At 51.5% G+C, this 15,091-nt stretch overlaps 5 protein-coding genes across 5 annotated transcripts; 3 read left to right on the forward strand and 2 right to left on the reverse strand.

Moving 5' to 3' along the window:
- Nucleotides 1–122: 122 nt before the first annotated feature.
- EDD37DRAFT_195574 (DnaJ protein, subfamily C, member 3) lies at nt 123–2,046 on the reverse strand. The gene has a single exon (XM_062810135.1). The coding sequence runs from the start codon at nt 1,907–1,909 to the stop codon at nt 290–292; it is 1,620 nt and encodes a 539-aa protein (XP_062665752.1). The 5' UTR covers nt 1,910–2,046; the 3' UTR covers nt 123–289.
- Nucleotides 2,047–2,345: 299 nt separating this feature from the next.
- EDD37DRAFT_654426 (histone acetyltransferase) lies at nt 2,346–3,650 on the forward strand (the record flags this gene model as incomplete). Its single annotated transcript, XM_062818683.1, has 1 exon — nt 2,346–3,650. One exon carries the CDS (start codon nt 2,346–2,348, stop codon nt 3,648–3,650), a length of 1,305 nt encoding a protein of 434 aa, XP_062665753.1.
- A 3,595-nt stretch (nt 3,651–7,245) lies between these two features.
- Nucleotides 7,246–8,817, forward strand: EDD37DRAFT_570436 (uncharacterized protein; the record flags this gene model as incomplete). The annotated part of the gene is made up of 1 exon (XM_062814278.1): nt 7,246–8,817. The coding sequence occupies one exon, from the start codon at nt 7,246–7,248 to the stop codon at nt 8,815–8,817; it is 1,572 nt and encodes a 523-aa protein (XP_062665754.1).
- A 343-nt stretch (nt 8,818–9,160) lies between these two features.
- EDD37DRAFT_195647 (Prefoldin subunit-domain-containing protein) lies at nt 9,161–10,283 on the forward strand. The gene has a single exon (XM_062810136.1). It carries the CDS (start codon nt 9,462–9,464, stop codon nt 10,098–10,100), a length of 639 nt encoding a protein of 212 aa, XP_062665755.1. The 5' UTR covers nt 9,161–9,461; the 3' UTR covers nt 10,101–10,283.
- An 837-nt stretch (nt 10,284–11,120) lies between these two features.
- On the reverse strand, nt 11,121–14,609 carry EDD37DRAFT_654429 (uncharacterized protein; the record flags this gene model as incomplete). The annotated part of the gene is made up of 1 exon (XM_062818684.1): nt 11,121–14,609. The coding sequence occupies one exon, from the start codon at nt 14,607–14,609 to the stop codon at nt 11,121–11,123; it is 3,489 nt and encodes a 1,162-aa protein (XP_062665756.1).
- Nucleotides 14,610–15,091: the final 482 nt, after the last annotated feature.

The following is a 15,091-nucleotide window of genomic DNA, read 5'->3' on the forward strand; positions in this document are numbered from 1 at the left end:
TATGCACAGCACATCGCGGCAGTAGTGCCTACACTAGCCCGACGTCGCTAAGAAATCTGGGTCGCCGCGGACGTCTCCCTTGAAAATGAGTAAGGTCCAGCCAGCCTGTAGACCACAGGCTGTGATGAAAGAACCAAAGTGCCTGCATGAGCAGAGACCAGGCACTGTGATGAATGTGATGCTGATCCCGTGAGCCAGCCGGCGATGGTGCGACAGGGGGTACGCATTAGTGGAAATGTCACGAGGGTGATTGGTGCGAGGCTCTAAAAACGAGCCAAACTAGCCATCTTCATCCAAAACCGGGGAAGCCTCCAAAGGGGAAGCCCCCTGCACCTCCGCCACCAGTCGAGAATTTGAATTGTCTCTGACCACCAGCCTGACCACCTTGTTGGAAGACGAATTGTTGTCCGCCTTGGCCGAATGGACTTCCCTGGAAGGGCTGCCCGCCTTGGTTTGCATGCGGGTCGTTTGGATCATCGCCTCTGTCAAACCTGGCTTTCAACTCGGGATCACTGAGGACTTCGTATGCTTCGTTGATGGAGGCCATTTTCTTCTCCGCGTCCTCTTTTGGTACGCCTTTTGCGGCCGCCTTGTCGGGATGATAGGTCTTGGTCGCCGTGCGATAAGCCTTTTTGATTGTTCGTTCGTCCGCGTCTCGAGACACTCCGAGGACTTTGTAGTAGTCTTTTATCTTGCTGCGTTTGAGGGCTAGCTGAGCATCCTGAAGTTTCTGGTTGATCGTGCTCTGAGCGTCTGGATGATTGTCCTTGGCTGTGCTAAGTGAGGCTATTGCTGCGTCGTAGTTTTCGTTCTCCATATGCTTTTGGGCCTGATAGAGGAGACCTTGAAGTGAAGTGGGATTCGAGGAAAGTACATCGGAGCAATATTTCCCGGCTTTGTTCATATTGTTCAGTGATAGGTACGCTTCGCATGTCTTTTCCAGGTGCATAGTGTAGAGCTCGGACGGAGCCTTAGGGTGGATGATGCCGCTTGAGCGCAGCGCGTCGATATTGGTCTTCAATTCTGACAATAGCCCAGGCTCGTCCTCGGTGTCTTTGCCCACAAGCAACTTACTTGCCGAGTTGAATTGGCGCTTCTCCACGAGCTTCTTGACGTTCTCTATCTCTTTCAATATGGCCTTCTCCTCTCGAAACAGAGACTTGCATGGTTTCGAATCTGGATCGGAGTGCAAGCATTTCTTCACTTGTGTCAAACCGCGTTCCGTGTCCCCCAAGCTGTAGAACATCATGGCTGAGATCTGGAGGTGGGGTTCAACGAGACCTGGGTGGATTTGGAGCACGTGGGCAAGATCGTTTAGGCCTTCCTGTACCTCGCCACGTTCAAAGCGACACCGTGCTCGCAGTTGACGTAGAGACAAGGCTGTCCCAGCGGTCATGATCGCGATGCCAGCTTGATTGATGCATGCTTCCCAATCTTGCTTCTTCTCCGCTTCAGATGCCAGGTATGCTGCGCCTTCTGCCTCGTCGAGTTGTGTCAGATCTTCCGCAGCCTTGTTTCCTAGTGCGAGATAGTCCTCTCTAGCAGCAGCCCAATCTGCGTTTCTTGCTCTTATCTTCGCCCTCTGCATCAACGCCCCTTCGAAGCCCGGTTTGATCTTCAGTACAGCATCGAAATCGATACCTGCCTGTGCATTTCTCCCTAGGGACAGGTATGTCGCTCCACGCTGGAAGCGAGTGATATAGTCTGAAGGGTCTTTGGACACGGCGGCATCGAAGTATGCTAGGGCTTCACTGTTGGCACCTCGAGAGCGGGCAGCTTTGCCCGAGGCCACCAGGGACGATAGTGAAGCGTCAGGCGGAATGTCGACAGCCTCAGCTGCACAGAGGGAAGCGAAAGCGAGCCCAAGAAGGGCGGCGAGCAGGCCGAGGCGCTGGATTTGGAGTATCATCGTGGCATAACGAGTGGCAAGTTGGATTTCAAGTGCAGGCCGAGTCGAAATTCCAACAATTACAAGTGGGAAGCACTGTGAGCGGAGAATCAAGAAGCGAAGGAATGTAGTGAGTGAATGTTACTATTGTTGTCGTTGGTTCATTCGATCTGTCCTCTTGGCCTGCCGTCGCCAAATGCACGGTTGCCTCCAAGCGCCGCTTTACTAGAAACCTCTCTCCAGTGCCCGCTGTCACATGACCACTACAGCAGCGTCAGCACCTCAGGGGACCACATCTAATGACTGCCGGGCACAAACATCGACATTGACCCAGGTAGGTTCAAAAGTGAAGCACCTGTAAAGCAGCCCTTTCCGTGGCGCCATCTGTCAACAATGAGAAGGTGAATCATTGAAGGGTGATCCAGCAGGATTCTGTTCTGCTTGGATGATCCATACCATGCCATCGGTGGTGGGAGTTGAGGCGACATCAGTCCTTCAAGAGGGGTCGCCCCATCGCGCAAGTCGCGCATCACTGAGAGTCCTGAATCGCAACATCGGCCAGGTCGTCTTTGGTGAATTACTCTTCGACACCTGGTACTACTCCCCCTATCCGGACAATATCATTCTTGGTCCTGAACATCAGCACGTGCCGCTTAAACACACTGGAACGGCAGCAGACCTTCGAAACGCGAGCGTGCATACTATAAATGGCGATCAACCGCAATGCCGTCGCCTGTACGTCTGCCCGTTCTGCTTTCGCTACACACCTGTGGAGCATGACTTCATGCAACATCTGCAACATCACCGCAACCGTCGTGAGCAAGGTCTAGAGACACAGCCCGTCCCGGAGTCTGCGTTCAAGGTGTACGAATGGGAAGGCCACGCCGTGTGGGAGATTGACGGCGAAAAGGAAAAGCTCTATTGCCAGAACTTGTCCCTGTTCGGGAAATTGTTCCTCGAGCAGAAGAGCGTCTTCTTCGACACGACTGGGTTCAAATACTACGCTTTGACGTACACGAAGCCAGCTGGTATCGCGCCAGCCACAAAAGGCCGAGGACGGAAGCGAAGCTCATCTGTGCTCGAAGATGACATTTTTCACGAGACGCAGGTGCTGGGATTCTTCTCCAAGGAGAATTTGTCATGGGACGCGAACAATCTGGCTTGCATCTTGATATTCCCACCTTTCCAGCACCGACAACTCGGTCAGTTGCTGATGGCAGTGTCATACAAACTCAGCGGATGGGAGTGGGAAGGAGGCATCATCGGAGGTCCTGAGAAGCCACTTAGTGCTATGGGTCGCAAAAGCTACCTGAGATTCTGGTCGGAGCGTATCGCGCGATTCTTCATGGGTCAAAGTGCAGATGCTGATGGAAAGAGAGTTTTCCACAAAGCTAGGAAGAGGACGGTCAACCCAAGAAAGGAGGAAATGACTGTCAAGGACATCGGAAGTCGCACAGGCATGTTGCCGGAAGACATCGTTGCCGCTCTGACCGAAATGGGAGTCTGCAAAGTTGTCTTGCCGAAACGGAAGAGAAAGGTTTCGAATGAAATGAACGGGTCTGCGAGTCATGCTGATCAGCCGGAGCCAGAAGAACTGGCTACTATGATAGTGGAGAGATCCAAGATCCTGCAATGGGCGAAGAACAACGGGGTTGGTCTGAGCAGCCCTGTCCGAGAAGAAGGGTTCTTGGGTGAGTGGGCACTGAGTGACCTTGAAGGGTCAGAGGATGTTGAGGAGTCCGGCGACTCCAGCAGTGTATGAATTTGACAAATCTTGAAATTACTTTGTCTGATACTGCCAGTCCTGTGAGTTGGTGGTAGTGTCACCAGTCAATAGTATTTCGTACGAGTACATCCTGTAACTTGGTCGTGTATAAAGCAAGTGCCGATGCCTTGGGAGATACCTTGCACATACTGTATGAGTTAGGAAGGTGAACAATCCAATTGAGTCATCGACAAGGATGTTCCTAAGTTTGTCCAGAAAGACGGCTCTTAAATGGGATGGTGATCGGCAACTAGGAATATGGGACTTGGTAACTTGGTATGTTTAGCCTGCCCGCCCTACTCCGAAGAATTGTGTTAGGCGAACTGTTGTGGACCGGGACGCTGGTCGAGTCTAGATGACCCACCTCTTATTGGTATCTTGGAATAAGTGTATGAAGATCAACACGGGACTGCACATCTTCAGCGATCGAGCAGGCCTGAATTGCTGCGGAGAGGATAGTGTAACGGGACTCGTGCCGTAGCCGTCCGAGGGCGCGAAGGACACTTGGGACAGAGCCCAGAAGCATTGATCAACCTTGCCACTAGATCTCCAGTGAACTGGAAGATATGTCAAGGATACCTCAAGAGTGAACGATCCACGTTTTGGGTACATGTGAACAGCACACTGGGAATCACAAGTCGGTCGGCTGCAAAGTCGTTGCTCTGTGCGGAGCGCGCAGGACCATAGTACTTCTTGGTGTAAAACGAAGTAAGTCCTGCCGTTGTGATGTGTGATGAATAAAGATGCTAAAACGGATCTAAAGGGGAAGAGCTTTCCCGTTGATTGTGTGACATTATTGAGTTGGGAGCAGAGGCGAATGACTTGATATCAACTTGATATCACCCGACGAATACCGAATGTTGCGGCACGGTATGCGGCCTGATTCTTTTCCTCCTCGAGGCGGAAGTCCTTCACGGTCAGCAGTCACGCAACGACCGAGATCATTCAACATCGATGCCCTGGTTGCCTGACAGTCGACCCGGCTAACACCAGTAGGAGCCGTTACTGATTCGCCGGGCCTTTTTGGCTGTGGAGTATCCTTATTAGCTTCACCATCATCAGACCTGGTAACGTTAGGTGTAACGTTAAGTTATCCTGAAGGCAGGGCAAATCGAACGACCGGGCACTACTATCACAGTAGTTTGTCGGTACCCCGTAGATATCTTCGTGTACGTACACAGATTAACATAGTACACAACCGATACCTAGCTCTAGCCAGCAGACGATGTGAGTGTGTCCCGTTCTCACGGCACCTACCTGACAGCCTAAGATGTAGATCATTGTCTGCGTGCCGCAACATTTTGGGCTCCGACTTGGTGAGCAAGTATTCTGTATCACATGTGTCAGAGGTGCTCCGTATCCGTCCTCTCATCGGATTTGGCTTGGGGCCTGCGCAGCACACATTTGTAACTTAGAGCTTAAAACACAAAATGTGAGCGGATGAGGATTGGGGTGCCGGCGAAGAAGTTAAAGTTACGCGCGTCAGTTGCGATTTGCCGTGCCCCTGCATATTCCTCCAGGTCTTCCAGATTTGTTTTAGCGACAACGATGGATGGTCAATAGGGGGGCCCGACATCAACGCGAAGCCATCCTTGGTATGGTCTGGTGCAGGAACAACGATTGTCACCCCTGCAAGCGTTAGGGAAGCCTTCGGAAGAAGCACGCAGAGTTTTTCTCCCAATGCCTTGGCGCGTCATTCAAACCCCCACAGTTGATTTTGGGTGCTGATGTCGCGTTCAAGGTTCCAACAACAAGACCAAACATGCTGCATTGGCAGAGACAAGATTGCATAATATTGACAAAAAAGAGACGCGGTAGTTAGGAGAGCTGCAAGACATGCATCGGGGCCAAATCAGCCTCGGTGACTCGGCGAACTGTGTCGATGTTATGGATCCTCGTGCCTGTGTGAGGCAGAACAGTACGTACATGTGTGGTAGTGATGAGCCTGAAGTTGGTGCCCAAACATGCCACAGGGAAACTGCATGCACCGTCTCTGTCCCAAAACTGACGTTGTTTCTGTGTTGCCTCATCATTGCTAGCTCGGCAGGACGTTAGGAATGATGGAAGTGACGGGCCGTTTTTGAAGGGCTTCACATGTCTATTCGGCTTGGATTCCGGTGACAGGGCCTTCCACAGCTAACGACTCAAGCAGGGGATAGGAACATGACATGCGCCTATCACGGTTTAAGTTGAAGCCCTATTTCCCGGATAAACAAGCCCAGGGAAATTTGGATACAGCCGAATGGGCAGCACGCGTGTTAGCGTTCCATTACTGCGGCGAACCCAGCCATCGGGGCAAGGCGGATCGTTATGTGGAGTGGAGTTTAAGGCTGGGATTCCAGTCTGATGCTAGCCAAGGGGTATTTTGATGAATTCTTTAGGTAGCGTTGGATACTTCCGCTACCATAACAGTAGTACCATCAATAGTGGGCATATCCGAGGAAAGCAAGGTCTCTCTTTATGCGCACTGATCGAGTCAAGGTCGGAGAAACAGAAAAGGAGAGGCGAGACAGGTTATGCCTGCGGTGCAGGAGGCTGATATCGTATAAGGAGTGTGATATCGACGCGGGGCAAACACGGGTAGACGAGGGACGCAGTCTGAGTCCGTACAGCAAACAGGAGGATGTTTGAGTATTTGAGACGGCATCAAAATTGGGTGGTAGCAGCAGTAGTAGTAGTAGCGTAGGGAGTATTCGGGTTTAATTCATGAACTGACACCCAGTGACACTATCCTGTTGATTGTTGACGATGATAGCTAGCTGCTTGTAGTCGAAGATCGTCTGTTGATCAACTCAGTTGAACTCATGTTTTTCCCGTCTTCCCACTCTCCACCTTTTGGTCGTTATAACTAGTGCCCTCTTTAGTGTTTGCTGCAGGTACGGAGTACTCTACTCGATTGATCCTTGTCCTGGTCAAGCCTCAAAAACTTCGAGCTCCCGAGACACATATCACCACCACTCTCACTACTCCGTAACCTCATACCACACTCACTCCCCTGTTTCTTGCTCGTCGACTTTCCCACTCGCCAAAAGTCTTCAGTCACTCATTCACACCTTACGAAGACACCTCTCCTCTCCTTCATTGTGCAAGAAGCAACCGGGTTGTTCTCAGCTCTAAACATCAACTTTGACAGCGGCCGTCAATCCTTAGCCTTCCCACGCCGTTCTTCCGATTGGAACTACAACACTACGATCTCGACCCCGAGTTTTTGGTGCACCGGCCACTTACTGCCTTCCCCAGTTTCCTGTCGTGTTCAACGCACTGTTCACAACTCGTCCTCTCCCCTCGAACGTCACAGGTCCTACAATCTCTGTGCGCGTTGACAAATACCCGCGTTGTTGATAAACAATTGGGCGCTGATCAGGTGGTACTCGACCCAGATGTTGGTAGTACAACCACAAGAGTAGGACCTCGAAAATTCTATCTCTGTACCTCACGTAATCGTACCACGACTTTCGTGTGAAAGAGGGTCGACAATACCAACCTGTCTCCAAAGGAGTGAAATTCAAGTGCCTAACCCGAAGATCTGGGACCTGGATTCATTCTTCTGAGCAGTACCTCCTTTGACCAACACAAGTGTAAAAGACTTACCATGGACAATATGGCTTCAACCGGAGGGGAAAACGGCTCACAAGGATCCGCCTACCCATGGGTTCTAGAGCATTTGTTAGCATATCCCGGCACCTACGAGCTTCCTCTACGCACCATGTACACTCTCAATGCCACAACACAGCATCAACCACAATCTCCGACTCTGCCATCATCGAGCTCGGTGCCAGGCAATGCCTTTCCACGAAAGTCTCAAGACGCTGTTGATGAGCACCAGAATATGACTACAATCACTGCTGCCGCCCAGTTACGCGCAAACTTGATGGCTCACATCTCCCAACAACCATCTCAGCCGACTTCGTTACCACCAAGCTTCATCACCAGCTTCGTACGACGGTGTTTCCCTCCCGAACTCGACCAAGTTGATTTCCCACAAGCTCTGACAGCAATGGATTACCTCAAAGACCTGGAGGTTCGACGAAGACGAGAGGTAGTAGCGGCACTCGACAAACTCGGCATTGACAGAGAGGACATTAGCCACCGAGATAAACTGGCACGCAAGTATCCCGGTGTCCTCCGTTGGGTCACGGAGATCGAAGACAAGGAACGAAAGGTCGAAGCCCTGTACACTCAAGTATACGTTGGGCTGAGACGATGGACTTTGGTCAATGAACTCTCCTTGACCCCCTTCCACAAGGCAAATTGCATTGCTATGCTCAATACCTTGTACCCTCCCGTTGGGTTACAAACGGCTCAATTTGTGCAGCCAACAGCACAGTTGACACGGGAAGTCTTGTCATCACAACGCAGTCAGTTCTTCCGATACATCACTGCCGTTGAGCAAAAGGGTCCATCCGTCCTTGCAAAGCTCCTGGATCAAAACAAGAAACCTGGCGACGCTACAGGATGGTCGATGTTTCGCGAGACAGTTGACAACTATCTCCGTATGGCGAACAGTGTGATCGATGAATGCTACGATATCACTGGCCGCGCTTCTTATTCTCCAACTGCCGCATCCTTCAGCTCGGTCGAGTTTGAGGAGGAAGGACGTCGCAAACACGTTGACTCTGCCATTTCCTTTGGCTCCACAAGCTCCTCAAAACGCAGCTCGGGTCAAAGCCATGGAACGAGGCCGAGTACCAGCAGCAGCTTTAGCAATGCAAGCCGTAACAATACTCGAAAAGTATCGACCGACAAACCGTTGCCGCCACCCAAAGATGATGACGTGACGGTGACTCAGAAGACTGCCGGCTCAACCCTCGAGCGCATTGCTCGAGAACTCCGGAAGATGAAGAGTCGCAACAACATCAAAGACGACGCTCGGCCTCGCACTGCTTCTGCACAATCGACCGATGCAGTGCCGACCACCGACCTGGATCAACCACCACCAACCCCTGCGAAGGATCGTGGTCTGAATTTCAAGCGAAGCCTTCGGAAGATGCGGTCGAATGTCGGCCTTGCCGACAACGGTGGCTCACGCCCCCCAAGCCGCAATGATTACGCGACCCAAGCAGTACCGGCCTTTGATGCAGAGGAGATGACAAGGAGGAGACAGGACTGGGAATCCCAACACAATTTGAGAAGCCAGACCTCCCATGCCAATTTGAGGGCATGAGAAGCAACACTGTAGGAGACAATGCTCGCCTCAGAAGTGCAATGTTTTTGGATTGAATGGCGTATTGGAGGCGGCTACTGCTACCGCAAAACTGCATGAATTGGAAGAGGATTTCCAAAGGAATGTTTAATGACACAACATGATGATTACGAGAGCACAGGATGTGTTTGATTTGAGCCTCGCGGCATTGTGAAAACATTTGGTCACAAAGACGTCGGGCTCTCAAGAGCAAAAGTAGTGTTACACGGGAGTGCTGCTAGGCGAGGATTATTGTAACTTTGTTAGCGGGCAATGATATTGCTTCATCTTCCTGATATTTGTTCTCTTGATCGTATTTCTGCGTGGTCAATTAGGGGAGGCATCGGGGAGTACACACAGCTACTGTGATAGGTACAAGTGGTAGAGTATAACATACAGTACGTCTGCGGGGAAAAATAGGTCTTCACTCAGTATCGGAGCTTTGAGCCAAAATAAATCCCAGCGAGCCTCGTTCTACCACCACAACCCTCGAAATCTCTCGAATACAACAATCACCGTTCGACGACTCTGCCTCTTTGCACTGTCCACCTCAGTAAAGACATCCTTGTCGACCAGATTCCCTTACAAACAACCCTCAACCCCAGTCCTGCACCCCCAGCAAGACAATGGATACCACGACCACCAACCCGCGAGGCATACCCAGCTTCCCTTTCATGAGCAATGTGAACGAATACGTCAAGTCCCTCTCAGACGTGGAGTCGACACTCCAGCGCTTCCAAGAGATGATATCCAAATACACCTTCATGCAACAGAACGTGGAGCGCCGGCAAGCTGGTCTCAAAGAGAAATTACCCGAAATGAAGCGCACCCTCGAAGTCGTCAGGTTTCTGAAGAAGAAGAGACAAGCCCTGGCCAACAAAACCGAGGATGATGACGACTTGGATGATCTGGACGACGGCGAGAGCAAAAGCAAGGACACAATAGAGACAACATTCAGTCTCCAAGACACCCTGTACGCCAAAGCCCAGATCAAAACGGCCGAGATTGACGAAGTGTACCTGTGGCTCGGAGCGAACGTGATGGTCGCGTACCCGCTCGACGAGGCAGAGACACTATTGTCAGGGAAACTAGAGACTGCCAAAGACTCGCTCAAAGCCGCGGAGGAGGATCTAGAGTTTTTGAGGGTGCAGGTCACGACGCTGGAGGTCGCGGTTGCGAGGGTGCATAATTGGGATGTGGGGGAGAAGAGGAAGTTGAGGGCGCAGGGGAAGTTGAAGGATGGTGAGAAGGAGGAGAAGGACTGAGAGAAACAACGACGCCTGGAGCAGTATTGCCTGCTGGAAAAAAAACCACTGCAAGCAAGGCTTCCTGAGTGCAGCTTGAAGAGTACATGCTAGCGTATCGTGTCTTTCGACTTGGCCGGCAAGACAACACTCGGCACAACGGTTGCAGCCAGCACGACCCGAGCGGAGCAGAGGCTATCGGCCCGATGACATGGGTTTGAGCTGCAGACTCGTGCAGAGAGGGCGGCGATAGCGAGAAGAAGTGTAGCATCGACTCCAGTGGCTTCCACACCAGTCCGTTGTCCGAAACATTGTCGTACTCGAAACCCGGCTCAGCTGATCATCACAACCCGATCCATCCCCAAAATTACTCTCAAGTCCGGCTCGATGCGTCGATACTGGTTGTCAAGTTCCAAGCAGGAGGTTCTACGGAACAGTCGTGCCCATTTCCCAAGTCGAGGCCCCTGCCACTGTTTGTCGCTGTCCCTACCTCGGAGTCGAACGAACAAGGGACACCAGCCAACTAGTGTGCTAGTCTGGCGAGCCTGGTGTGCGCTACACCGGCGTCTGTTGCTAGATAGAGAAAGAACTTTGGCTCGATCAAGCCAGTCGTGTTATCATGAGAGACTGAGCATTGGAATGTCCCGTCATCTCGAGAGTGCCTGGAATGGCAATCACTGTACATTGCATGCTAAATCTCCTCAAGTCGAGGAAAGACCTGCTATCTATAGAAAAGGCCACAGGTCATTCTGACACGTATACAGATGCATGTGCTACACAATAACGGAAAACATCCAAGCCATGCTCGAGGAGTTGTAACCATCCGCATTAAGGCGACGGCTATATAAGCCAACTCATATTGTACTATTATAGTACAGGGTATCCATGCTGAATCATTGCAAGGCGCTATACTAGGCAATGTTCAAGTCATAAAGTTCATTATTCATACAGGTGTAGCACTTGATCGTCGCTCGTACCCTTCATTCATTTTCAGTCCACGATTGTCGACTTTTGCGACATGCATTCAACACCCGGCCACGACTATCCAGGTTCCGTCAATTGAAGAAAGGAAGCGTTGTCACACTTGTAGTGATCGAGGTTCGACACGTCTGGCGTGCGCGCAGCTGGGTTGTGTTCATCGTACAACAACGGTGTGTACACAGACTCGAGTCCCTTACGCCCATTCCTTGTTGGTTTCAGGGTTTCATCGTTAAGGACATGATGGTGGCCCACTTCGAAGGAGGTGTCGCCTATTGCGATTGAAGAGATCACTGTGTCTGCTTTGGTGATAGGCATGCCTTGCTCTGCAGTGCCAGGTTCAAAGCGGTAGCCACGCGGTGACGGAGATGGAGAGCTGTGACTTCGAACTTTCCGGACCGTGTCTCTCGTTCTGGAAAGGTCGTGGCCGTGGATGACTTCAGCAGCTTCGTCTTGTATCCTGGTGTTGCGTGATTGGACTGGCCCACCTGGCTCTGCGAGCGGGCGTTTCTGGGAGCTCGTGTGCGTGACTTGAGGTGACACTACACTATTCGGGCGAGATCTTCGGCGTTCTTCGGTCTCGCGCAACATCTCACCTGGACCTTTCACGATAGCACCACCAACGGCAAGCATGATTGCAACACTGAACTTGCCCCAGAGAAATAGAGATCGGCCCCAGCCAGCTTTCGGCGCCGTTGATGGAGGCTTGGGAACATCCTGAGGCGCATTGTTTGCAGGGTCGTCTCGTTCCCGCCCGTTCCAGCCTTGTGGCGGACCGGGCGGATCGGGACCGAAATTGACGTTTGCGTCGTCTACCTGTGACACAAGGCACCGATCGGCGATACTCTCGCCATCGTATTGATCCCAGTTCCATTCAGTCTGGTCGGGATTTGATTGCTTGTAGCCGATGAAGAGTCCCAATACCCACCAACTCAACTTTCCAAACATCGCCCAATTGGATCGCCAGGCATTTGCTATGACTCGCCGAGCAAGGGCAAGTGGATCTCGCTTGAATTTTTGAATGTAAGAAGTATACTTCGTCAAGGTAGCGTACACGGTTCGTATCGTAATAGCCGCCAGAGCCCGTGACCCCATACTCCGTTGAAGCATTTCAAGCGGATCGCGTTTCCTCGCAGCGCTCTTATGTCTGACAGTGGGGTTCCGTGGGGGATCCTCATTTGTGCTGCCTACCCTGTCAATGACCGAACTTGGGCTGAGCGTGTGTCGAGCACCAGTTGCAACTACTGGGATAGTGGGAGCGTCACCTTTGGTGATCTGGTCGTCGTGATTCTTGCAGGTCGAGTTCGCTTTACAGCGCTTTCGTAGGTTTAGAGGAGACTGGTTGTCTTCGTAACAAAGTGGTGATTGTTCCGCCTCCTCAGAATCTGACAGCACTCGTGAGAACAGGGGACGTGGAATGTCGACAGTATCATCTAGCTGTGTGCTGGGAGAGATGCCAAAATCCTGCACGGTCCATACACTATCACGCGCTGAGTTTCTCGGAAACATGTCGTTGTTTTCATCATCTTTGGAGTCTGATAGGGCACTGTCATTGTCGACTTGAAGGTGCTTGTCCTGGGCCGGTGTTGGGATTGTTCTCAGCAACCAGGAACTTACCCGTGGACGGTAGTCAGTGTCCGGACTTGGTCCCTCGACATCCTGTCCTATATGTCTTGGTTGTTTCGGTGTCTGATATTGACCTGTCTCGGATCCTTGCGTCAGTCTAGCGAACGCGTCGTTTACGGCTTTGGAGCGCCATGTCTCTTCATCCTTTGCAAAGACCTCATTGAGACTCTGGAAAGGGGGACCAGGTTGTTCGCTCGGATTGTCTGAAGGACTGGGTGGAGCACTCTCGACAAGATCGTTTTCCCTAGTTCCGCTTGACAGTAAAGATGGGGCCGCCTGAGGAATGTATGAAAGCCCTGAACTGATGATACTGGAGGTAGGTCGTTTTGGTGAAGTAACATGGGAGGTTGAAGGCAGATTGCCGTTTTCGGCGGTGAATGTCGGCAGTAACAAGGGTTTCAACTGTGTTGAGCCAGGCATGAATTTTCGAGGTCTTCTCTTGGATGGCTGTCGAGTCGGCGCCGCAGGCCTAACCTCTGGGTGAGCAACTGGAAGAACTTCTGAGCTGTGGGAGCTGTGCGAAGCTAGCGTTGAGCGTCTGGGACTTGGCATGCCTGTAAGCTGCAATAACGACACACCGGATCCGGATCCGAGAGATTCCAGATCGTCGGGACCATTTGCTTTGACGCTGTCCAAGGCTGCGGCCAGTGGAGACGATGCAGCCTGGACTGGGAAGTACTCCGTGGCAGGTAGCGGAGGAGACACTAGTATTGACCTGCTTCCCGGTGTCTGACTTGCAGGGGAAGAAGGCATTTTAGGTATGATCATAGACATTGGGCGTGCACTTCTTCTTCTTGGAGTGGGGAGTTCGAAGCTGTAGTGTGCCTTGGTTGGTGAAAGTGCCAGGAGCTGAGTCAAGACCTCATTGCGCTTCATCATTCCCGCATTTGTGATCTCGAGCGAGGCCTTTTCTTCTTCCAATTTGTCGATCCTTGTCCGAAACGCTTCGAGGGTAGTTTGATCAATTCTTTCCTCTTCTCGGTCGCACTCCAGATCCTGGATGGTTGACTTTTTGAGCTCGACTTCATCTTCGAGATCCTTAATTCTCCTCTTCAGTCTTCCCTCTGTTTCTGTAGAGCGTTCGACAGTTTGCTGCATTTCCATATCGAAAGACGATCTCATGCTTTCGATCTCCTTTCTGAGCCGATCGTTGTCGTCTTTCGTCTTTTTGAGCTTTTCTTTCCATGATGTGTTGGTTGTGGGCGAATACATAGCATCCTTGACCGTTTGAAGTTCATTCTCAATGTGTTCAATGTAGTCCTCGGAGTTGAATCGAGGTTTGGCAAGGGACGACTTCCGGCGCGCATGTCCCCGAAGTGATCTATTCAATGGAGAGTCCTTGTGAGGCGACTGTCGCTGGAGGTTCACGGAGACCTCTCTAAGACCCATGCTGGGCGTGTCGCTAGCAGAACCAGTTACCGAAGGCGTCTGGAATTTGCTGGATCCGTCACGATAGATGGAGGATGTATTCTTTGTGCCGTCGGGACTATTTTTGTCTTGCGAATCCTGAAAAACTGGGATGGGACCTCTTCTCTGCAATCCACGTAGACAATAACCGGAGTTCGTGATCTCATTCAAAATGGAGGATCTAGGTGATGGAGTACTCAGATCCCGGCTGTTCTCTGGTTGAACGCCATCGTCTTCTTGCTTGGCTAATCGTGAAGTTGGATATTGATGATGACTGTCGTTCTCAACGGACCGCACTAGGCGAGGGAAGGGTATGGTGATGCCGTTCACAGATAATCTCTGGCCAGGAAATTTTGCATTACGAGTATGTAGCAGGCGCTGTTGGCGGGAGTGAGGGGCCGACTTTGGTGTTGTATTCGAGGTGCACTGGTCGAGTGTATTCAGGGCTGTGGTTGACCGGGGCCGCGTACGCTGCAGGGTGTGGACAGGTGAGCGAGGATGTGCATGAGCGTCATCCATAGCTAGGTATGCTGGGTGATTATGTACTCATTTCTCCCTTTCCGATCGAGCGGTTCGGTTATCGGCAACAAGAAGCACCATTGGTATCGAGGCAAAAGGTGGCGGTTAGAGGTCGATGGTGGTTGACGAATGATTCGATCAGATTGAAATTGACTAACATTCCATACTCGCACAGCGAGGGGCGGATGCAACGATGCAGGCTCTAGAAGCAAAGGAATGTGAGAACAAGAAGAAAAAGATTTGGGAATTTTGTAGAGAGTGACTGTAGTGAAGAACTCGAGCTGATCTGTCGACGTCGAAGCAGAAAGGGCAAGTGCTGTGCAGGTGCGACAGAAAGGAAATAACGGTGCAGTAGTAGCAGTGGGGGTCATCAGAAAAGAATCAGGTGTGGTTGTACAGTTCGGGGTGGTGTGTTTACATTTTACTCCTCCTGGAGTTCCACCCGGACCTGCAGCACAGCACGGTTCTTCCCGGCGACGTTG

The sequence above is a fragment of the Exophiala viscosa genome (assembly GCF_022695815.1).
Source record: "Exophiala viscosa unplaced genomic scaffold EDD37scaffold_15, whole genome shotgun sequence".
NCBI classification, from domain to species: domain Eukaryota; kingdom Fungi; phylum Ascomycota; class Eurotiomycetes; order Chaetothyriales; family Herpotrichiellaceae; genus Exophiala; species Exophiala viscosa.

Coding starts and splice junctions, on each gene's coding strand:
- EDD37DRAFT_195647 (XM_062810136.1), top strand. CDS start 9,462: ATGGATACCACGACCACCAACCCGCGAGGCATACCCAGCTTCCCTTTC.
- EDD37DRAFT_195574 (XM_062810135.1), bottom strand. CDS start 1,909: ATGATACTCCAAATCCAGCGCCTCGGCCTGCTCGCCGCCCTTCTTGGG.